We start from the raw sequence: 16,111 nt of genomic DNA, 5'->3' as shown, positions 1-16,111 counted from the left end.
CTCTGCGGGGCTCCCCCTCGCGGCACTGTTGGTCTGTCCCGCCGAGCCCCGCGCGTGCGCCCTTCACGCCCGCTCCCCCCTCCCCACCCCAAGTCTGCGGTGCGTGATGGCGGCGGCGGCGGCGGCGGCTGCGCGGGGGCTGGCGAAGCGCTGGCTGCGCCCGGCCGCGGCTTCCCGGGCGGTGAGTCCCTGCCCCTGCCCTCTTCCCAGTCCTTGCTCCTGTCCATGCCTTTGTCCCTGTCCATGTCCTTGTCCCTGTCCTTGCCCTTATATCTGTCCTGCTTTCCCGTCGGCGGCGGCCCGGCTCCGCTGTCTCCTCCGTGACCTTGAGTCGCCCGGTGATCTTCCCACCCCCGGCAGGTTCGGTTCCTCCGGTGCTATTTTGGAGCGGCACCGACCGCGCAACTCGTGTCCCGGGGGCAGGCAGGTTCAGGGAGTAGGTGGCTGTGGGCATGGCTGGGCCGCGCCTCCCGGCTCGGGAAGCGAGCGCCGTAGCCTGAGGCCCTGAGCAGGGTTTTGAGGGAGGCAGCGGGAATGGGATGTGCTGGGGAAGGGCCCTGCAGGAGCCTAGCAGGTGCGGCCCGAGCTCCGGGATAGAAAGCTCGCCGCAGACTTATTCTGTATGAGCAAAAGTGCGCACAGGACCAGGGAAGTGATTGTGCTCCTGTACTCGGCCGTGCTGAGGCCGCACCTCGAGTGCTGTGTTTACTTCTGGGCTTGTCACTTCACGAAGGACATTGAGGTGCTGGAGCGAGTCCGGAGAAGGGCAGTGAAGCTGGTGAAGGCTCTGAGCACGAGTCCTGTGAGGAGCAGCTGAGGGAGCTGGGGGTGTTAAGCCTGGAAGAAGGGAGGAGGTGTAGGGGGGAGTTTATCACTCTCTACAACTGCCTGAGCAAAGGTGACAGGAAGGGAGGAAATGGCCTCAAGCTGCGCCACGGGACGTTCACGTTGGACATCAGGAAGAATTTTTTCACAGCAAGTGTGACTAGACATTGGAATGGGCTGTCCAGGAAGGTGGTGGAGTTACCATTCCTGGAAGTGTCTGAGGAAAGGCTGGATGTGACAGTTAGTGTTGTGGTTTAGTTTACACGGTGGTGTTTGGTCATTGGTTGCACTTGATGGTCTCAGAGACCTTTTCCAGCCTAATGTATTCTGTGATTCTGGACATGTGTTGGAAGTATACTTCCCACTGAGTATACTCACTGTATATCTGAGTTGCTTGGAAGGGCTGCTGAGGAGTCTGGCAGGTTTGTGAGCTGTGAGTTATATGTGAAGGCTTGTTCTTCTCCATGGTGAGGTGGGAGTTTTCGGTTTCTTCCCGCTGTTCCCATTCTGCATGCCCATAACGAGCTTGGTATTACAAAAATGGGCTGTAGTTATACTTGTGTTACAGAGCAAGTGCAGAAAAGACAACTGCAGAGAGAAGGAAAGGTTTAAAGAGTGTCTCCGTATTTTGGGTGGCAGTGAGCTGGCCCTGATTGAACCTTTAGTTTCAAAAGGGCCATGATCTTCCTGGTGGCATAAAAATACAGGATTACTACAGTCAGTGTTTCTTTCAGACTTAGTGTGACATCTTTTTCTGCTTTGTGGGCTTTTGTTTGAGCTCAAAGCCTGGTAACACAGTGTGGAACAGGGAGAGAGTAGCTGCCTGGAGGGGAGTACTGGTGGAGCTCCTTATAAATAGGTGATAGGAACTGATCTCATTCCAAGATGGTTGCAGAAACCAGAGGTAGCAAGTGTAATGATGCAGTAGATTTGCTGTTATACAAGAAGATAATTTGAGGAAGTTGGTATGAGAAAGGATAAAACTAGGTCGAGGAAAGTGTACTGGAATTCATTTCAGAGGTGGGGGAAGAGGTGCACATTTGGGGAGGGAAGAGCCACTTGTTAGCATATTGTAGAGTGGTGGGACCGTGAATGTAACAGCTGCAGATATCACTCCAGTGCATTTTAGGTTATATTTCAAATATGGAAGTGCTGATGTCACTGGACAGGTCCCTGATGTGTCTTTGTGTTGCTGTTCTCAGTAATCATACATGCTGAGTTAGGCTTGATTTTTGAACTGTGTAAAGAAGGAATACCAGATTCCGATACCTTGGAGAGGTGGAGACTAATTCTTATCAAAGCAAAGACGGCATACTGAGTAGGTTTGGGTGTGGTATTTTTTTGTTGGTTTGGTTTTGAACAAGTCAGGGGCTAGGGAGTGACATTGCAGAAGGGTAAGACTTGCATCCTTGTGCTAAGTTTATGTATTAATAAATGGTTCTAAATTGGTCACTAATTTCATAAAGAATAAGAGAAATATCTCTGACTTTTGAAGCAACACTCAGCTGGAACAGCATTCCCTACAGCCTTTTTTTTCAGTACTATGACCACCTGAAATAATTGAAATTCTGAGGACTACTTGGCAGGAGAGGAATTTTCCATTACGTCCCATGGTTCCCACAAAGCTTCATCTTTGCTTAATTATGAAGGAACTGCAAGAATACTTCAGCATTAATTGCAAACATATTCTTCTGTTGGTGCAGCCTCAGACAGGTTTGAGAGGCTGGTCACTGTTGCTGGAGTCCATAATGGATAGTCTGGAATACCCTTTTAACTGCAGGCTATTCTCACATCAGTCAAACCTTTTTTGATTATATAGCATGATTATAGGAAAGCCAGAACTTCAGTACAGGTAGCTCTAGAATACATTAATACTCTTGTGTGTGTGCTACCAGTGGTGAGTGAAGATTTGTTACAAGTGTGGGGTAGCTGAGAGTCCCGTAAGTCTATCCTGTGGAAACATTCGTTCCATAATAGTTGTCTTGGCTTCTTTCCGTAGTGGCCAGCGGCGTGCCAGGCTCCTGCACGGAACTTACACTTCACAGTCTATGGAAAGAAAAACGCCTCCACGAAGGTGTCTGACTCGGTACGTCTGTACTTCTTGTGTTGTGATTCAGTCAAGCACTTAATGCTTGACAGGCGTGAAGCTTTCAGGCTTTTACTGGAGCGCTGTGTTCAGGTGCTTTGTGAGACTGAGTTGCTGAAGTGTGTGGCTCTTTTTAATGACAGTTTCCAAGCAAGAGAGTATAACAGATGTAGCAATTGCTGCAAAAGTCTGTTGAGAACATTATACCTATCCTGCTTGTGTTTTTATGAAACTTTTTTGATTTACCTTGAACTGTTTTGATCATAACAAAATGATTTATTTTTCCAGATTTCTACACAATACCCAGTAGTGGACCATGAGTTTGATGCAGTTGTTGTGGGCGCAGGAGGAGCAGGTCTGCGGGCTGCCTTTGGTTTGTCAGAAGCTGGGTTTAACACAGCCTGTGTTACCAAGCTGTTCCCCACCCGCTCCCATACTGTTGCTGCACAGGTGAGAAATGAGGCAGAACAAATGTTTAAAGAATGCCTGCTGTCAGAAAGCTGACTTGGATGTAGAATAATCATAAAATGGTTTGAGTTGGAAGGGACTTGAGGGGTTACCCAGTTCCAATGGCCTTGCCATGGGCAGGGATTCCACACATTAGATTAGGTTGCTCAGGAGCCCATCCAACCTGGCTTTAAAAACTTCTAGGAATGGGGCACTTGAACACCTTGTTTCAAGGCCATGCTTCTTATTTATAAATATCACATATTTAGTTGAAACTTTTTTAAAGGGTAGTATATAATAAATTCACAGGATCAGTAACTTTGGGAAAGATCTCTAGAATCATCAGAGCTTAACCATGAATTTGTAACTGCCAGACTTCATATTAGGTAGCAGGTACATTTCATTTTGCTTCCAAACTAATGACATTGCAAGACACATTTTTTTAATCTCACTTGCAGTTGTTCTTAAAACCCTTATTTCCCCTTATGTCTTTATTTCATCATACTGCCTCTTTTTTCTTCCCCATTTCTAAACATTATCAAAATGCAGTGCTGCTTCTCTGCCTGAAGTGTAACTGTGATTCACTGCATTACAGAAAAAAGAAGAACAAGCCATTGTGAAACTGAGGAGTTTCACAGCCTCATTAAATCTGGCTTGACTATAGTTCTTGTACACAGGTGCATATCTGGTATGTGATTTTTAATAGAAATGAGGTAAACCTACTAAAGCTGTATTTAAGTAATGTAATTCCAGGAAAATGGATTTTCATTTTCAGGGAGGTATCAATGCTGCTCTGGGGAACATGGAGGATGATAACTGGAGGTGGCATTTCTATGACACAGTGAAAGGGTCGGACTGGCTGGGTGACCAGGATGCCATACACTACATGACTGAGCAAGCCCCAGCTGCGGTGATAGAGGTGAGACTCATGGGATTTGATGTCAGCTGTAGTTATAAATAACACAGGCTGGCTTCCAAGGAGATCTCCTTAAAATAACTCGTTTGTTGTGATACACAAGAGCTTCTGATGCTTGTATTTGGGTTCAACAGCTGGAAAATTACGGGATGCCCTTCAGCAGAACTGAAGAAGGAAAAATCTATCAGCGTGCATTTGGTGGACAGAGTCTTCAGTTTGGAAAAGGAGGACAGGCCCACAGATGCTGTTGCGTTGCAGACAGGACTGGACATTCACTCTTACATACTCTGTATGGCAGGGTAAGAAGTTGTGAAGTTAACTTGGTTTGGGGTTTTGTGTTTACATTTACTAATTTTTTTTTCCTTTTTACCCCCAGAGTTTGAAAAAAGATAATCAAACCCAAACCAAACAAACATGTAACTGGTCACATACAAATGAGGATTCCAGGGGAATGGCTTATAGCAGTTCTGGGTTATCTTCTTCCTGAGGCAGTGTGGAGGGATGAAGACAATAGATGCTAATTAGTAAATTAGTACAGTGTCAGCTTTGTGGTCTGGACTAGTTCTGCACTGTTAGTACTTTTGTGTCTGTTAACTAGACCCAAAGAGAATTTATGTAAACTTTTCCCCAAAAGCCCTTTTTTTCCAAAAATTTGACACAGCAGCGTTGGGGAACTCTGAAAGAGGTACAAGCCAGCATTTTTTTTTCACTCATCTTCAAACTGGGAGGAGGGGGAAACAAGGTGTAAATGAATTAAGGCTGGTTGTGCATTCCTGAGTTTGTTCTTTGGCAAGTAAGTGACCAGTGTTCCAGCTTGTCTGCCTATTAATTCTACAAACCATAATTGAGGGAAGTGATGGCTGTTTGAAAATGGTAGTGAGCTACTTGCAACCAGAAATCCAAGTACCTGGTAGCTACTGTTTTTTATTTACTTGGTAGCCAGCTAATTGCTCTCCTCAAGGCTTGCAGTGTGTGTGCTGCTGCAATACAAATGCTCGGTGCTGCCAAACACTGCCCTGATCCCTGAGGGCATGAAAGAATGCTTGACTCAGTGCCTGCTGCTCCTGCTGGTTTATTGGGCTCCTGGAGGTGTTTCTCATTTCTCTGGGAGAGCTTAAGTGCAGCGTGCTTCTACATGTAGGGAGCACTGCAGCTGGTTAATGTGTTGCCAAGTGTAGACTGAAATGAGAAGTCCTGCTGCCTAGCTCCTGACTGCTCAGAATTCAGTGCTTTTGCCACTACTTGTGTCTTTTAAAGCTAGAATAGATTAATTAACAAATTCTTTAATAGTTATGAGGAAACGGTCTTCCCTGAGAGTTGGTGGGGATGTTTTTTATCCTGATAGAGCCCATGTGCAGTGACAGTTTTGAAGAGACTTTTCTTCAGTAAAAGTTCCTTTTGTAATTTTCCTCCAGTCTCTACGATATGATACAAGCTACTTTGTTGAATATTTTGCCTTGGACTTACTCATGGAGAATGGAGAATGCCGTGGTGTTATTGCCCTCTGCATTGAAGATGGAACCATTCATCGTTTTAGAGCAAAGAACACGGTCATTGCCACTGGGTAATGTAACATTTGTGGTGAAGGACCAAAACTTGGGAGTGTTACCAGCTGGAAGTTTGTGTGCTTGTACATGTTTTCAGATCCACAGTGTGGAGAAGATACATTGACTGAACATAATTTATAGGTTCATTCCCCCCACACTGAGAGGAATATAACTGATTTCAGTCATTCCCTCTGAAAAAGGGCACATGCTAATTCTGTGACCGAGTATAAATTTGGTATGAGGTCTAACTTTGAATTCTAGAACAATGACATAAAGTAAGAATGTGTAAGAGTAATATATATGATTCAGATGGTCTTCAGTTTTTAAAACCTGCTGTTTAAAACAGACATTTTGGCAATGCTGCCAACATGTCTGTCTGTAGAGTTCTGAGCTTCCTGTAGGAAACAGCTTTTGTCAAAATTCCAGAGATTCTATTTCATTAAGATACTACCACTGTAATTCTAACTGTTCTAGGATAAAACTATCATATTATGAGTGTAACTTAACATTACTTGGTTGCAAAGTTTGTATATGTATATTAGTATGCTATTTGCATTAGTATTTTGCTCCTTATGGCACTCTCCTATCTATTTCAATATGAAAAATATTTATAAATGTATCTGTGAAAGATACACTTGTAAATAAATTTATAAAAGGTTGCCTGCATAATTTGTCTTTCTGATGTGTTTTTCATGCTTGTGTACTTTGAGGTACATGGAATATGTACATTGCTATTTCTCCTGAGAGTTTGTCCTGAAATTGGGCTGATTGGCTGTTCTCAATAATGTTGGAGGTTAACCTAGATGTTTGCAACATAATAATTCATATTTAATATGTGGACAACCAAGTTTTTAAATCTAAGAATATAAAACCAGGGCAATATGGGCAATCTCAACCATCATTATATACTATTTTTAATAAAACTGCTATTGATTGTTCAAATGAAATGGAATGGTATGGATTGAGAGAACTTTCTGAGATCACCTTTTTTTGTCCTGGCAGAAAGGCTTCTGATATTAACCTAACCATCCTGCTTTGGAATTGGTTTTCTTTTTCTTCAACCTTCTGTCACCAGCCATTTTTCAAGTATGGTTGAGCAAAACTTGGCTAAACCAGTTTTGTTTTCTTTTGGTTGAAATAGTACAGGAGATGGTAAAACTTAAGTGCTTTTCTTATTAACCCTTTCCACTGTCTTGCAAACAGCATAGTTAGTGGTGTGTTGTAGTGTTGTTTTAATTTTTCTTCCTGTTAATTCTGTTAACTTTTGTGTTCTGCAGTGGGTACGGCCGCACTTACTTCAGCTGCACATCTGCTCATACCAGTACTGGTGACGGCACTGCCATGGTCACACGAGCTGGGCTCCCTTGCCAGGACTTAGAATTTGTGCAGTTTCACCCTACAGGTACTGAATAGGAAATAGTGCTTACAATATTATTTTTAATGAGTTGAACAGATTTTTATGTTGTTTTAAAATGTCACAGAATACACAATATGCTGAGTTGGAAGGGACCCATCAGGTGCATCGAGTCCAACTCCTGGCCCTGCACAGGACACCCCAAGAGTCACACCATGTGCCTGAGAGCAATGTCCAAACACTTCTTGAACTTTATCTGGCTTGGTGCTGTAACCACTCCCCTGAGGAGGCTGTTCCAGTGTCCAGCCACCCTCCGGATGAAGAATCTTTTTCTAATATCCAGTCTAAACCTCCCCTGACACAACTTCAGGCCATTCCCTTGGGTCCTGTCAATGGTCACCACAGAGAAGCCTGCCCCTCTTCTTCCTCTCACAAGGAAGTTGCAGACTGCATTGAGATCTCCCTTCAGTCTCCTACTGGCTGAACAGACCAAGTGACCTCAATTGCTTCTCATTCAACTTCCCCTTAAGGCCCTTTTCCATCCTTGTTGCTTTCCTTTGGATACTCTCCAATAGTTTAATGTCTTTCTTGTATTGTGGTACCCAAAACCACCCCCAGCACTTGAGGTGAGGTTGCCCCAGTGCAGAGCAGAGTGGGACAATCCCCTCCCTTCCCTGGTGATGCTGTGCCTGATGCCCTCCAGGACATGCTTGTCCCTCCTGGCTGCCAGGGCACTGCTGACTCATGGTCAATTTGCCATTCATCAGGACCCCCAGGTCCCTTTCCATGGCACTGCTTCCCAGCATCTCCTTCCCCAGTCTGTCCATGCATCCAGGGTTGTTCCATCCCAGGTGCAGAATCCAGCAGTTCCCTTTTTGTACTTCATACAGTTGGTGATTGCCCAGCACTCCTAATTTGTTGGGGTCTCCCTGCACAGCCTCCCTGCTTCTGACGGAATCAACAGCTTCTCCCAGTTTTGCATGTCTGCAAACTTGCTCAGTATCCCTTATAGTCCTGTGTCCAAGTCATTTATGAAGATGTTGAAGAGCACAGGCCCTAAGACAAAGCCTTGTGGAACCCCTGTAGTAGCAGGTCACCAGCATGAGGTCACCTCAAGCATGATGGGCTCAAGTCAGTTTCCACTTTTCTGCGGAGTTTGAGAAGTTGCTTGTGACATGGGTTTAGACTTGCCTGAAGCTGTTGTTGAATATAAATTTGAGAGTAAGACATACAATGTGAGAAAAGTCTCAGCTGTTCTAATTTAAAGAGCAGTGTTTAATATTTTGAGGTGCTGTACTTAAAATGCTAAGTAAGAAGTTTTATGAATTACAAGCTGAAACTACCTCTTAAACTTATATTTCCATTGTCCTTAATGTTTTAAGGGGTTTCATATTAGATACAAGAGCAATGGGATAGGTGCAAATGTTAGGGAATTATATACTAGCATCTTCAGTGAAGTGTGGTAGTTGAAGTTAAGGTCTATATATATATGTAGAACTGTGCTATTCTAGCATGTGATCAGTACCTGAATTGTGGATAACAATGATCACCAACTAGATTTGTAGCTAATTAAATGCTTCATTTTAATTCATGATGCGATTTATGTAAATGGTTTCTATAATTTTACAATGTTATTGTTATACCATAAAGATCCAATGTTCCTTTTACTTAAAGTTTTTCTAGTTAAAGAAGCTTCACTGCTTGTATGATAATTCTGTAGCTTTTAAGATAATTATCAAGTGAACTGCATGAGTTAGTTTGCAAGTAAGCTTTTATGTTCCACAGGATTTGAAGCCATCTTGTACTGCTTCAGCACAGAAGAGGGAACAAAAATGAGCAAATGGACCTTGAAATAATTAACTTCTGGTTTATTAAAAATCTTAAAATAATTGCTGAAGGTGTACAAGGTCTTAATAAAATTCTCCTGATGTGTTGATAGTTGCAGATCACTTCCAGTTTTAATATCTGAAACAGTGTGGATGTTTCAAATCAACTTGCTTACCTTTTGGAAAGAATGTTTAAAAGGAATAACAACACTTGAGGGACAGTTCCTAGAGGTATGATTAGGGTGGAATAAAATAAAACAGGGTCTTTGAGAAGACCTTGTTTATTCAGTGTTCATCCTGATTGTGAAGCTGTGTGGAGAAACCTCCTTTGATGGTGTTTTCATTCTTGAACAGGTATCTATGGGGCTGGCTGCCTTATCACAGAAGGATGTCGTGGAGAGGGAGGCATTCTGATCAACAGTCAAGGTGAAAGATTCATGGAGAGATATGCACCTGTTGCCAAGGATCTGGCTTCCAGGGATGTAGTGTCTCGTTCCATGACCATAGAAATCCGTGAAGGAAGGTTAGTTAAATGCTCTTCACAAAGCTGCAGAATGAACTCTTAATCATGCTAGACTGTGAAGTGCAATAGTTCATTTGATAAGCACATGGTAATTCATGAGAGTGAGCTCTAATGACTGTTAAGCTGATCTCTGTGTGTAAGGCAGAAAATCTTGTTAATTCCTAATGATACTGACAGAGAACAGATGATGTTAAGAGTCTCCTGTTTGAATTCAGTGTGTCTAGAGACACTTGCTCAAACAAGCTTAATGTATATGCTCTTACTACAGACGAAATTATTTGGTGCTGTTCTCTTGGCTGATTACCAAGTTTTACATATTTCTGCAGAGATATAATAGTTGAAAATCTTAAATAATGTGAATTACTGTGAAAAGAAAGCTGGGAGTTGGAAAATGGCCTCAATTCATCCAAGTGCCACAGTCTTATTAAATATGCTAGATATTAATTTTTGTCAGATAATATTTGAAAGAGAACCTGTTTATTTTCACAAATAGAACAAACTGGATTAGAAATGCTACTAGTGTTTGTAAATTCCTGTTATTTATTCCAGTGTTGGTTTTTTTTTTTGCTAGGGGTTGTGGTCCTGAAAAAGACCATGTGTACTTGCAGTTGCACCACTTGCCACCGCAGCAGCTGGCCACCCGTCTCCCAGGGATTTCCGAAACAGCCATGATATTTGCTGGAGTCGATGTCACTAAAGAGCCTATCCCTGTCCTGCCTACTGTGCATTATAATATGGGAGGTATTCCCACTAACTACAAGGGACAGGTGAGGAATACACGTCACTTTTGGGTTCTATTTTCATCGTCATACTAGGAAATTACTTTCCAAATAGGAAAGCATTAAGAATGTTTTTTATAAATGAACGGATGATTAATACCATTTCTAATAATAATATAATAATGATGTCAGAGTACTTAAAACACACAATCTTTTTGGTTTTTTAAAATAACTTGATAACCATGTTCCAGTCCATCTAGAGATGGGAGTTCCAAGAAACATCTAAAATGAAATTACTGACAGTAATTCTTTGTTAGTTGAGCTGAGGATAATATAATTGAACATAGCTCAAAGTAGGCCTCAGTTGCATTCTGTAGCATGAGTTAATGTGAATTATTCCTCTGTAGTTTATGTAATCTAAACACCAAAGGAGATCCTCCAACTGACACTAGTTGGAAATCAATGTGATGGTGTCAACTGAATTCTTCTCTTCATGTACTTGTTAAATTTCAGTGTAAAATTTTGCCTTAGAAGTATGTGCAGATCAGACTTTATGCCTGTGCATTTCTGACTTGCTGCAGAATTGTGGTGAAACAGAACTATGCACTCTTCATAAGAATATGTAGGGAAATCTTGGGGTTTAGCCCTGTCTGTGTTTACATACAGATGTAAATGTATGTATCTGCATACATTTCTCCTTGCCCTTTAGAGCTAAGATAATTCCGTGTTCAGAGGCAGAAGAAACTTTAGGTTGCTGTGTTGCACCCTTCCATGCACGTGGCTTTTGCAGATGAGGAGGTTAGCACTGTGTCAAAGTGTTTCCAGTGGCTGAGCATTGATGGAGTGTGTGCCGTGGCAGGTGATCACACACGTGAATGGACAGGACAAGGTGGTGCCTGGCCTGTACGCCTGCGGGGAGGCGGCCTCTGCATCCGTCCATGGCGCAAATCGACTCGGAGCAAACTCCCTTCTGGACCTGGTGGTCTTCGGTCGTGCTTGTGCCCTGACTATTGCAAGTACATGCAAGCCTGGTAAGTCTCACTTTTCTAGAGGCATTTGCCTTTATGATGTAATTTCTGCCCAATGAAGAGTTATTGCTACCTGATTCAAATTTAGAATGATACTCATAGGCTCTTACTTGTTAGAAAAGGAAGAAATCGGTGTTTATGCTTTTGGTAGGCATGTTCTATGCCAGGCAAATGTTTTGATATTGCTATTTGCTTTGTACTTGATCCTTTGAAAACTAGAATTGGGCTAATGCTATTGGCAAGAGCACTTAGGATTTTTGACAAGTTAACACAGACTATTGAATGTGAAGTCTGTATTTTCTACATGCATCATCTTCTACATCTAAGTGTAATCTGTCTTACACTTGGCACTTTTGTGTAGTGGAATTTGCTGCCACCTTGCTGATTTATTTATAAGAAGGACTGATGTGCAAGTGGTGAGAGAGAGATAGTAAAAATTGCAATATCTCATTCACTGGAGTCTCACTGCTGAATCTTACATATTTTAAAATAATCTGGTTCAGACACAGTTGTTGACCTGAGAAAACAAAGAAGCAAGCCCTCCCTTCCAACCCCCAACAAAATACTGGATGTGGCAGTTACATTGCCAGAGCAGCTGGAGTCCACAAGTAGTCATCTGTTTTCTTATTGCTTAATGTCCAAACTGCACCAACTGCTGAGACTGATGATTCCTCATGGAATCAGCCTAGATCATGTGGTGCCTATTTGGTCTGGCTTTGTGCCAACTTTTTTTTGAATCCTTCTGTGGCTCTTTAGCGTTAGAAGTTGTAGAGGAGGGTTTATTAATCTGAATGCAAAGCTACATGTGAGATGAACTGTGCTGGTAAGATGCTGTGTTTGCTTTGTTGCCCAGTATCATGTGGCTTCCAGCATTAGAGGCAAGATGCAGAGCTCATGTCTAACTGCCAGACTTATTGACTGTTCCTGTCCCTTACACATCCAAGAAAAGGTGGGAGGTTTGGGACTGAGGAGACAAGGAAGCATAGCAGTAGGTGGTAAGGACCATGGGCTTATTCCGTAGTTTAGAAGAATTTTCATCCTGCTTTGAAGGAATGAACAGCAGAATTTTGCCAAACCTATAAAATCTTTATTAATTGTTGTAGGAAAGAATGGGATTCATATTCCACTGTGAACTTTTAAGTACATGGATACAATTGGTGGAACTTCAGGAAAGTTACACTTAATGCGCACCTCAGAGGAAGAAAACAGATTATGTTTTACTTAAATCTGATTTTTAGTAATTGATAGTCTCTGAAACTGCCAGAAACCAAACCCAAGCCTGGCCACCAAACTTACTGAAATTTTCTTATTAGGAGAGCCAGTTCCCCCCATTAAACCAAATGCTGGTGAAGAGTCAGTTGCTAATCTTGACAAGTTAAGGTTTGCTAATGGAAGCATAAGGACCTCAGAAGTGCGACTGAACATGCAGAAGGTAAGCCTGGGGAAGCTCTCAGGGATAGGGTGGGACAAGCTGCAGGCAACTGTGAGGTTTGGTGACTTGGCAAAGTGCACTTCAGGATTTGCCATGCAGAAGAAAAAGTGGATGAGAAGAGTGTGTCTTAAACAAAGGTTGTATCACTTGTTAATTCCTTCTTCATGGTCATTCCCTTGTGTAGTTTACCCGCTGTATAATAGAGTGGGGTTTCAGTTGTTTGGGGTGAATGGAAGAATGTGGGGTTTTTCAGGCTGCAGACAAGTTTGAGCTCAGAACAGCTCTGTATCAAGCTCTTCTGGAGCTAAGGAAGTTACATATGCAGCACATCCAACTGATTTTGTTTTACTGTGTTGCAGGCAATGCAAAACCATGCTGCTGTATTTCGTACTGGTTCTGTACTCCAAGAAGGCTGTGAGAAGCTTAGCCAGATTTATGGTGATCTGGCTCATCTAAAGACTTTCGACAGAGGTAATTTGATAGCAAAGACCACACCTTGCCCAGAGTACTCTGGGAAGAGTGTTGGTGGGTGGCTTTGTGGTTGTTTTTTTTTTTTTTTCCTGTAAACCTAATGTGTTTCTTGACTTTTTAGTTGAAGATTTTGACCATTTTGAATCTTTCAAAATATTTTGTAGAGCCCTACTTACTAAACATAGTAATCAGGTAAATATTTGACCTTTGCAGTTGTTTTCTGGTTGAAAAATCTTTCAAAGAAGCAGAGATTGAAATTGGATTTACATGTGTAAGGTACAAACTGCCCTCAGAACATGTGAACTTATCCAAATACCAAGATGAATGAAGAACTTTGTCAGTATCTTCTGAAAGTTGGGAGTTGCAAAGAGGTAGCAAGACTATTTGTAGACTGAACACTCAGTTTTCATTCTCCAGCTGAGCAGATATCACAATGCAGACAGATACTGCCATGTCACTGTTGATCTTAAGAGAACTTGGTTATTTAAGTGCAACTGATGATGCACTTTTGTTTCACTCACACATATTTCTCTTGTTTGTAGACCATCTTCCATAGTATTTTAATATTTTACCAGGTATTGTGTGGAACACTGACTTGGTGGAGACCCTTGAACTGCAGAACCTGATGCTTTGTGCTCTACAAACCATTTACGGTGCTGAGGCTCGCAAAGAGTCCCGAGGTGCCCATGCCAGAGAGGATTATAAGGTATAAATGTTTCCTGTGACCTGAATGTAGGATTGAATCTCCTTGTTATGTGCCCTCAGATGGATTATTTAAAGTTGTAACATCTTCAAATGCAGTCTTCAGTGTTAAGATTAGTGTAGTATTTTTTGGGGTCCTATTTGTTCTGCTCTGTCTCTTCTTATTTGTTATTTATAAAAGGACCAATACATGGAACACTGGGAATGATCTTGAAAAGAGTTGCTCCATGTATACCTATGAGTGATTAGAGACCTCTAAACCAGGACTATAGTAATAATATCATGGATGCATAAGCAGGATGTAAAGATGCATAAACAGAATAATTGTCTTATGCAAGGAAAGTTACCGTAGAGCTCTTGTTAAGCCTGAGCATTTCAAATTGGACATGGGCAGTGTTAAGAGAAAGCTTGCTGTCTGTTCAGAGACATGCTGGGTTGCAGGTGTAAGTGAAATGCAGCTGATCTCGTGGTTGTGAAGTGATTTGCAGATAGAGCTTCTGGTTTGTACTAATCTCATTTTCTCCCTAGTTACGGGTGGATGAATTTGACTATTCTAAGCCGCTCCAAGGCCAAAAGCGGAAGCCATTTGAGGAGCACTGGAGAAAGCACACCCTGTCATATGTGGATATCCCGACTGGGAAGGTACTTTGAGCTTGGTGCTTGAGGATCTTTTTTGCTGTTAACAGCTGTTCTCATAAACAGCCTTGGAAATTGTGATAATCCTGCACTGTTGATCTCTGGGAAGTGACTTTGCTATTTGAGGTGGAATTGCGCTTCCCCTTGTGTCAGACTAGTTCAAAAGCTTTTTTTCTTCCAATGGTGACAAAATGTGCTGTTGGGTGTTTAGTAGAACAGCTTTATGGTATTTCAAAGATAGAACTGAATTCTGACCCAACAAAAATCTTAACTGTTGGGGTTTTTTGGATCTCATTCTCTAATCCTCTTGTCCTGAAGTTCTTTGTTCCCTTTTACTTTAGGTTACGTTGAAATACAGACCAGTGATCGACAAGACTTTGAATGAGGAAGATTGCCAGACCGTCCCACCAGCCATCCGCTCATACTAGCAGCTTCCATCTCACTTGAAGCCCTCTCTCAGAGGGGCCAGTGTACATAAGCATAGCACAAGCAAACCAAAATAGTGTTGGCACTTTGCGCTGAATGGAAAATGCTGACAAAACTTTTCTCCAGCTCGTATTCTGCTGTGGCTTACTGTACATTTATTAAAAGTGGAATGTAGAACAGCTTATGTTCTTTCACTCATCTGTCAAAAGGGCCCGCGAAAACACAAAATGTGTCTAAATAAAGTCATTACAAGTCTTGTATTTGAATATGCTGATCTGTATATAATTACAAAGCTCTTATTGTGAATGCGTAGTTATTTCCGTATTTTAAGAGCAAGAAATGTGCTCAGTGAAAGGACAAGAGGCAGCGGGCACAAACTGAAGCACAGGAACTTCCATCTAACTATGAGGAAGATGATCTTTACTTTGAAAGTGGTGGAGCACTGGAACAGGCTGTCGAAAAAGGTTGTGGAATCTCCTTCTCTGGAGATGTGCCTAGATGTGATCCTGTGCAACTTGCTGCAGGTGAACCTGCTGGCACAGGGGGATTGGACTAGATGACCTCCAGAGATGCCTTCCAAACCCAGCTATCCATTGCAAAAGTTTTAGACAAGATTTTGTGATGTAGAGACTTAAGCATCTTAGTTGCTGACTTCAAGTAATACTTGAAGAAGATGATATTATAGTAGTAGTTATAACTTTGCATTGTCATACTGTTTTATTGACTGAAAAAAGAGACTTTAACTTACTTCCTCTGATATAGAATAATCTAGATAATAATATCATTACCCAATCTGTATTGTCTCTGGAACTTCTGAAGCCATTTTAGTGGCATGCCCTGTGTATTTCCTAGAGTGTCTCTTCTCAGAGGAGCCAAGGGGCAGAAGATTTGCTTAAATGTTAAAGCTTGCAAGACTCGAATTCAGTGTGGTTTTAGTGCCAGGATGTAACTTGTAAAGCATTAATAGAGCAGCTTCTGGCAGCATTTCTGTGAATAACACAGTTCTTGTAGGACTGAAGGGTACCTAAGCAGGTTGCAACGGAATGTCATGTCAGGCAAAAAAATTGTTTTCTTAACGGGTGAATGTTGGCTGCTCTTGGAAAAAAATCATAATGTTGGAAAACCTGAACTGTTAGAATGTTGCTGCTGGTGGGCGGAAAAATGGAACATACC

The 16,111-nt window shown here is 42.1% G+C and overlaps 1 protein-coding gene across 1 annotated transcript; it reads left to right on the top strand.

The window, feature by feature from the left end:
- The first annotated feature begins 106 nt into the window (after positions 1-106).
- On the top strand, positions 107-15,204 carry SDHA (succinate dehydrogenase complex flavoprotein subunit A). Its single transcript, XM_030964212.1, has 15 exons — positions 107-181; positions 2,825-2,911; positions 3,200-3,361; positions 4,134-4,277; positions 4,409-4,573; positions 5,690-5,838; positions 7,099-7,223; positions 9,356-9,524; positions 10,096-10,291; positions 11,103-11,274; positions 12,585-12,703; positions 13,063-13,174; positions 13,750-13,880; positions 14,405-14,518; positions 14,854-15,204. Exons 1-15 carry the CDS (start codon positions 107-109, stop codon positions 14,938-14,940), a joined length of 2,007 nt encoding a protein of 668 aa, XP_030820072.1. The 3' UTR covers positions 14,941-15,204.
- The last annotated feature ends 907 nt before the right edge of the window (positions 15,205-16,111 follow it).

The sequence above is a fragment of the Camarhynchus parvulus genome, chromosome 2 (genome assembly GCF_901933205.1).
Source record: "Camarhynchus parvulus chromosome 2, STF_HiC, whole genome shotgun sequence".
NCBI lineage: Eukaryota > Metazoa > Chordata > Aves > Passeriformes > Thraupidae > Camarhynchus > Camarhynchus parvulus.
This window is presented reverse-complemented; position numbering and strand designations above follow the sequence as displayed.

Coding starts and splice junctions, on each gene's coding strand:
- SDHA (XM_030964212.1), top strand. CDS start 107: ATGGCGGCGGCGGCGGCGGCGGCTGCGCGGGGGCTGGCGAAGCGCTGG. Junction 182..2,824: donor CGGCCGCGGCTTCCCGGGCG/GTGAGTCCCTGC, acceptor TTCTTTCCGTAG/TGGCCAGCGGCGTGCCAGGC. Junction 11,275..12,584: donor TGCAAGTACATGCAAGCCTG/GTAAGTCTCACT, acceptor TTTTCTTATTAG/GAGAGCCAGTTCCCCCCATT.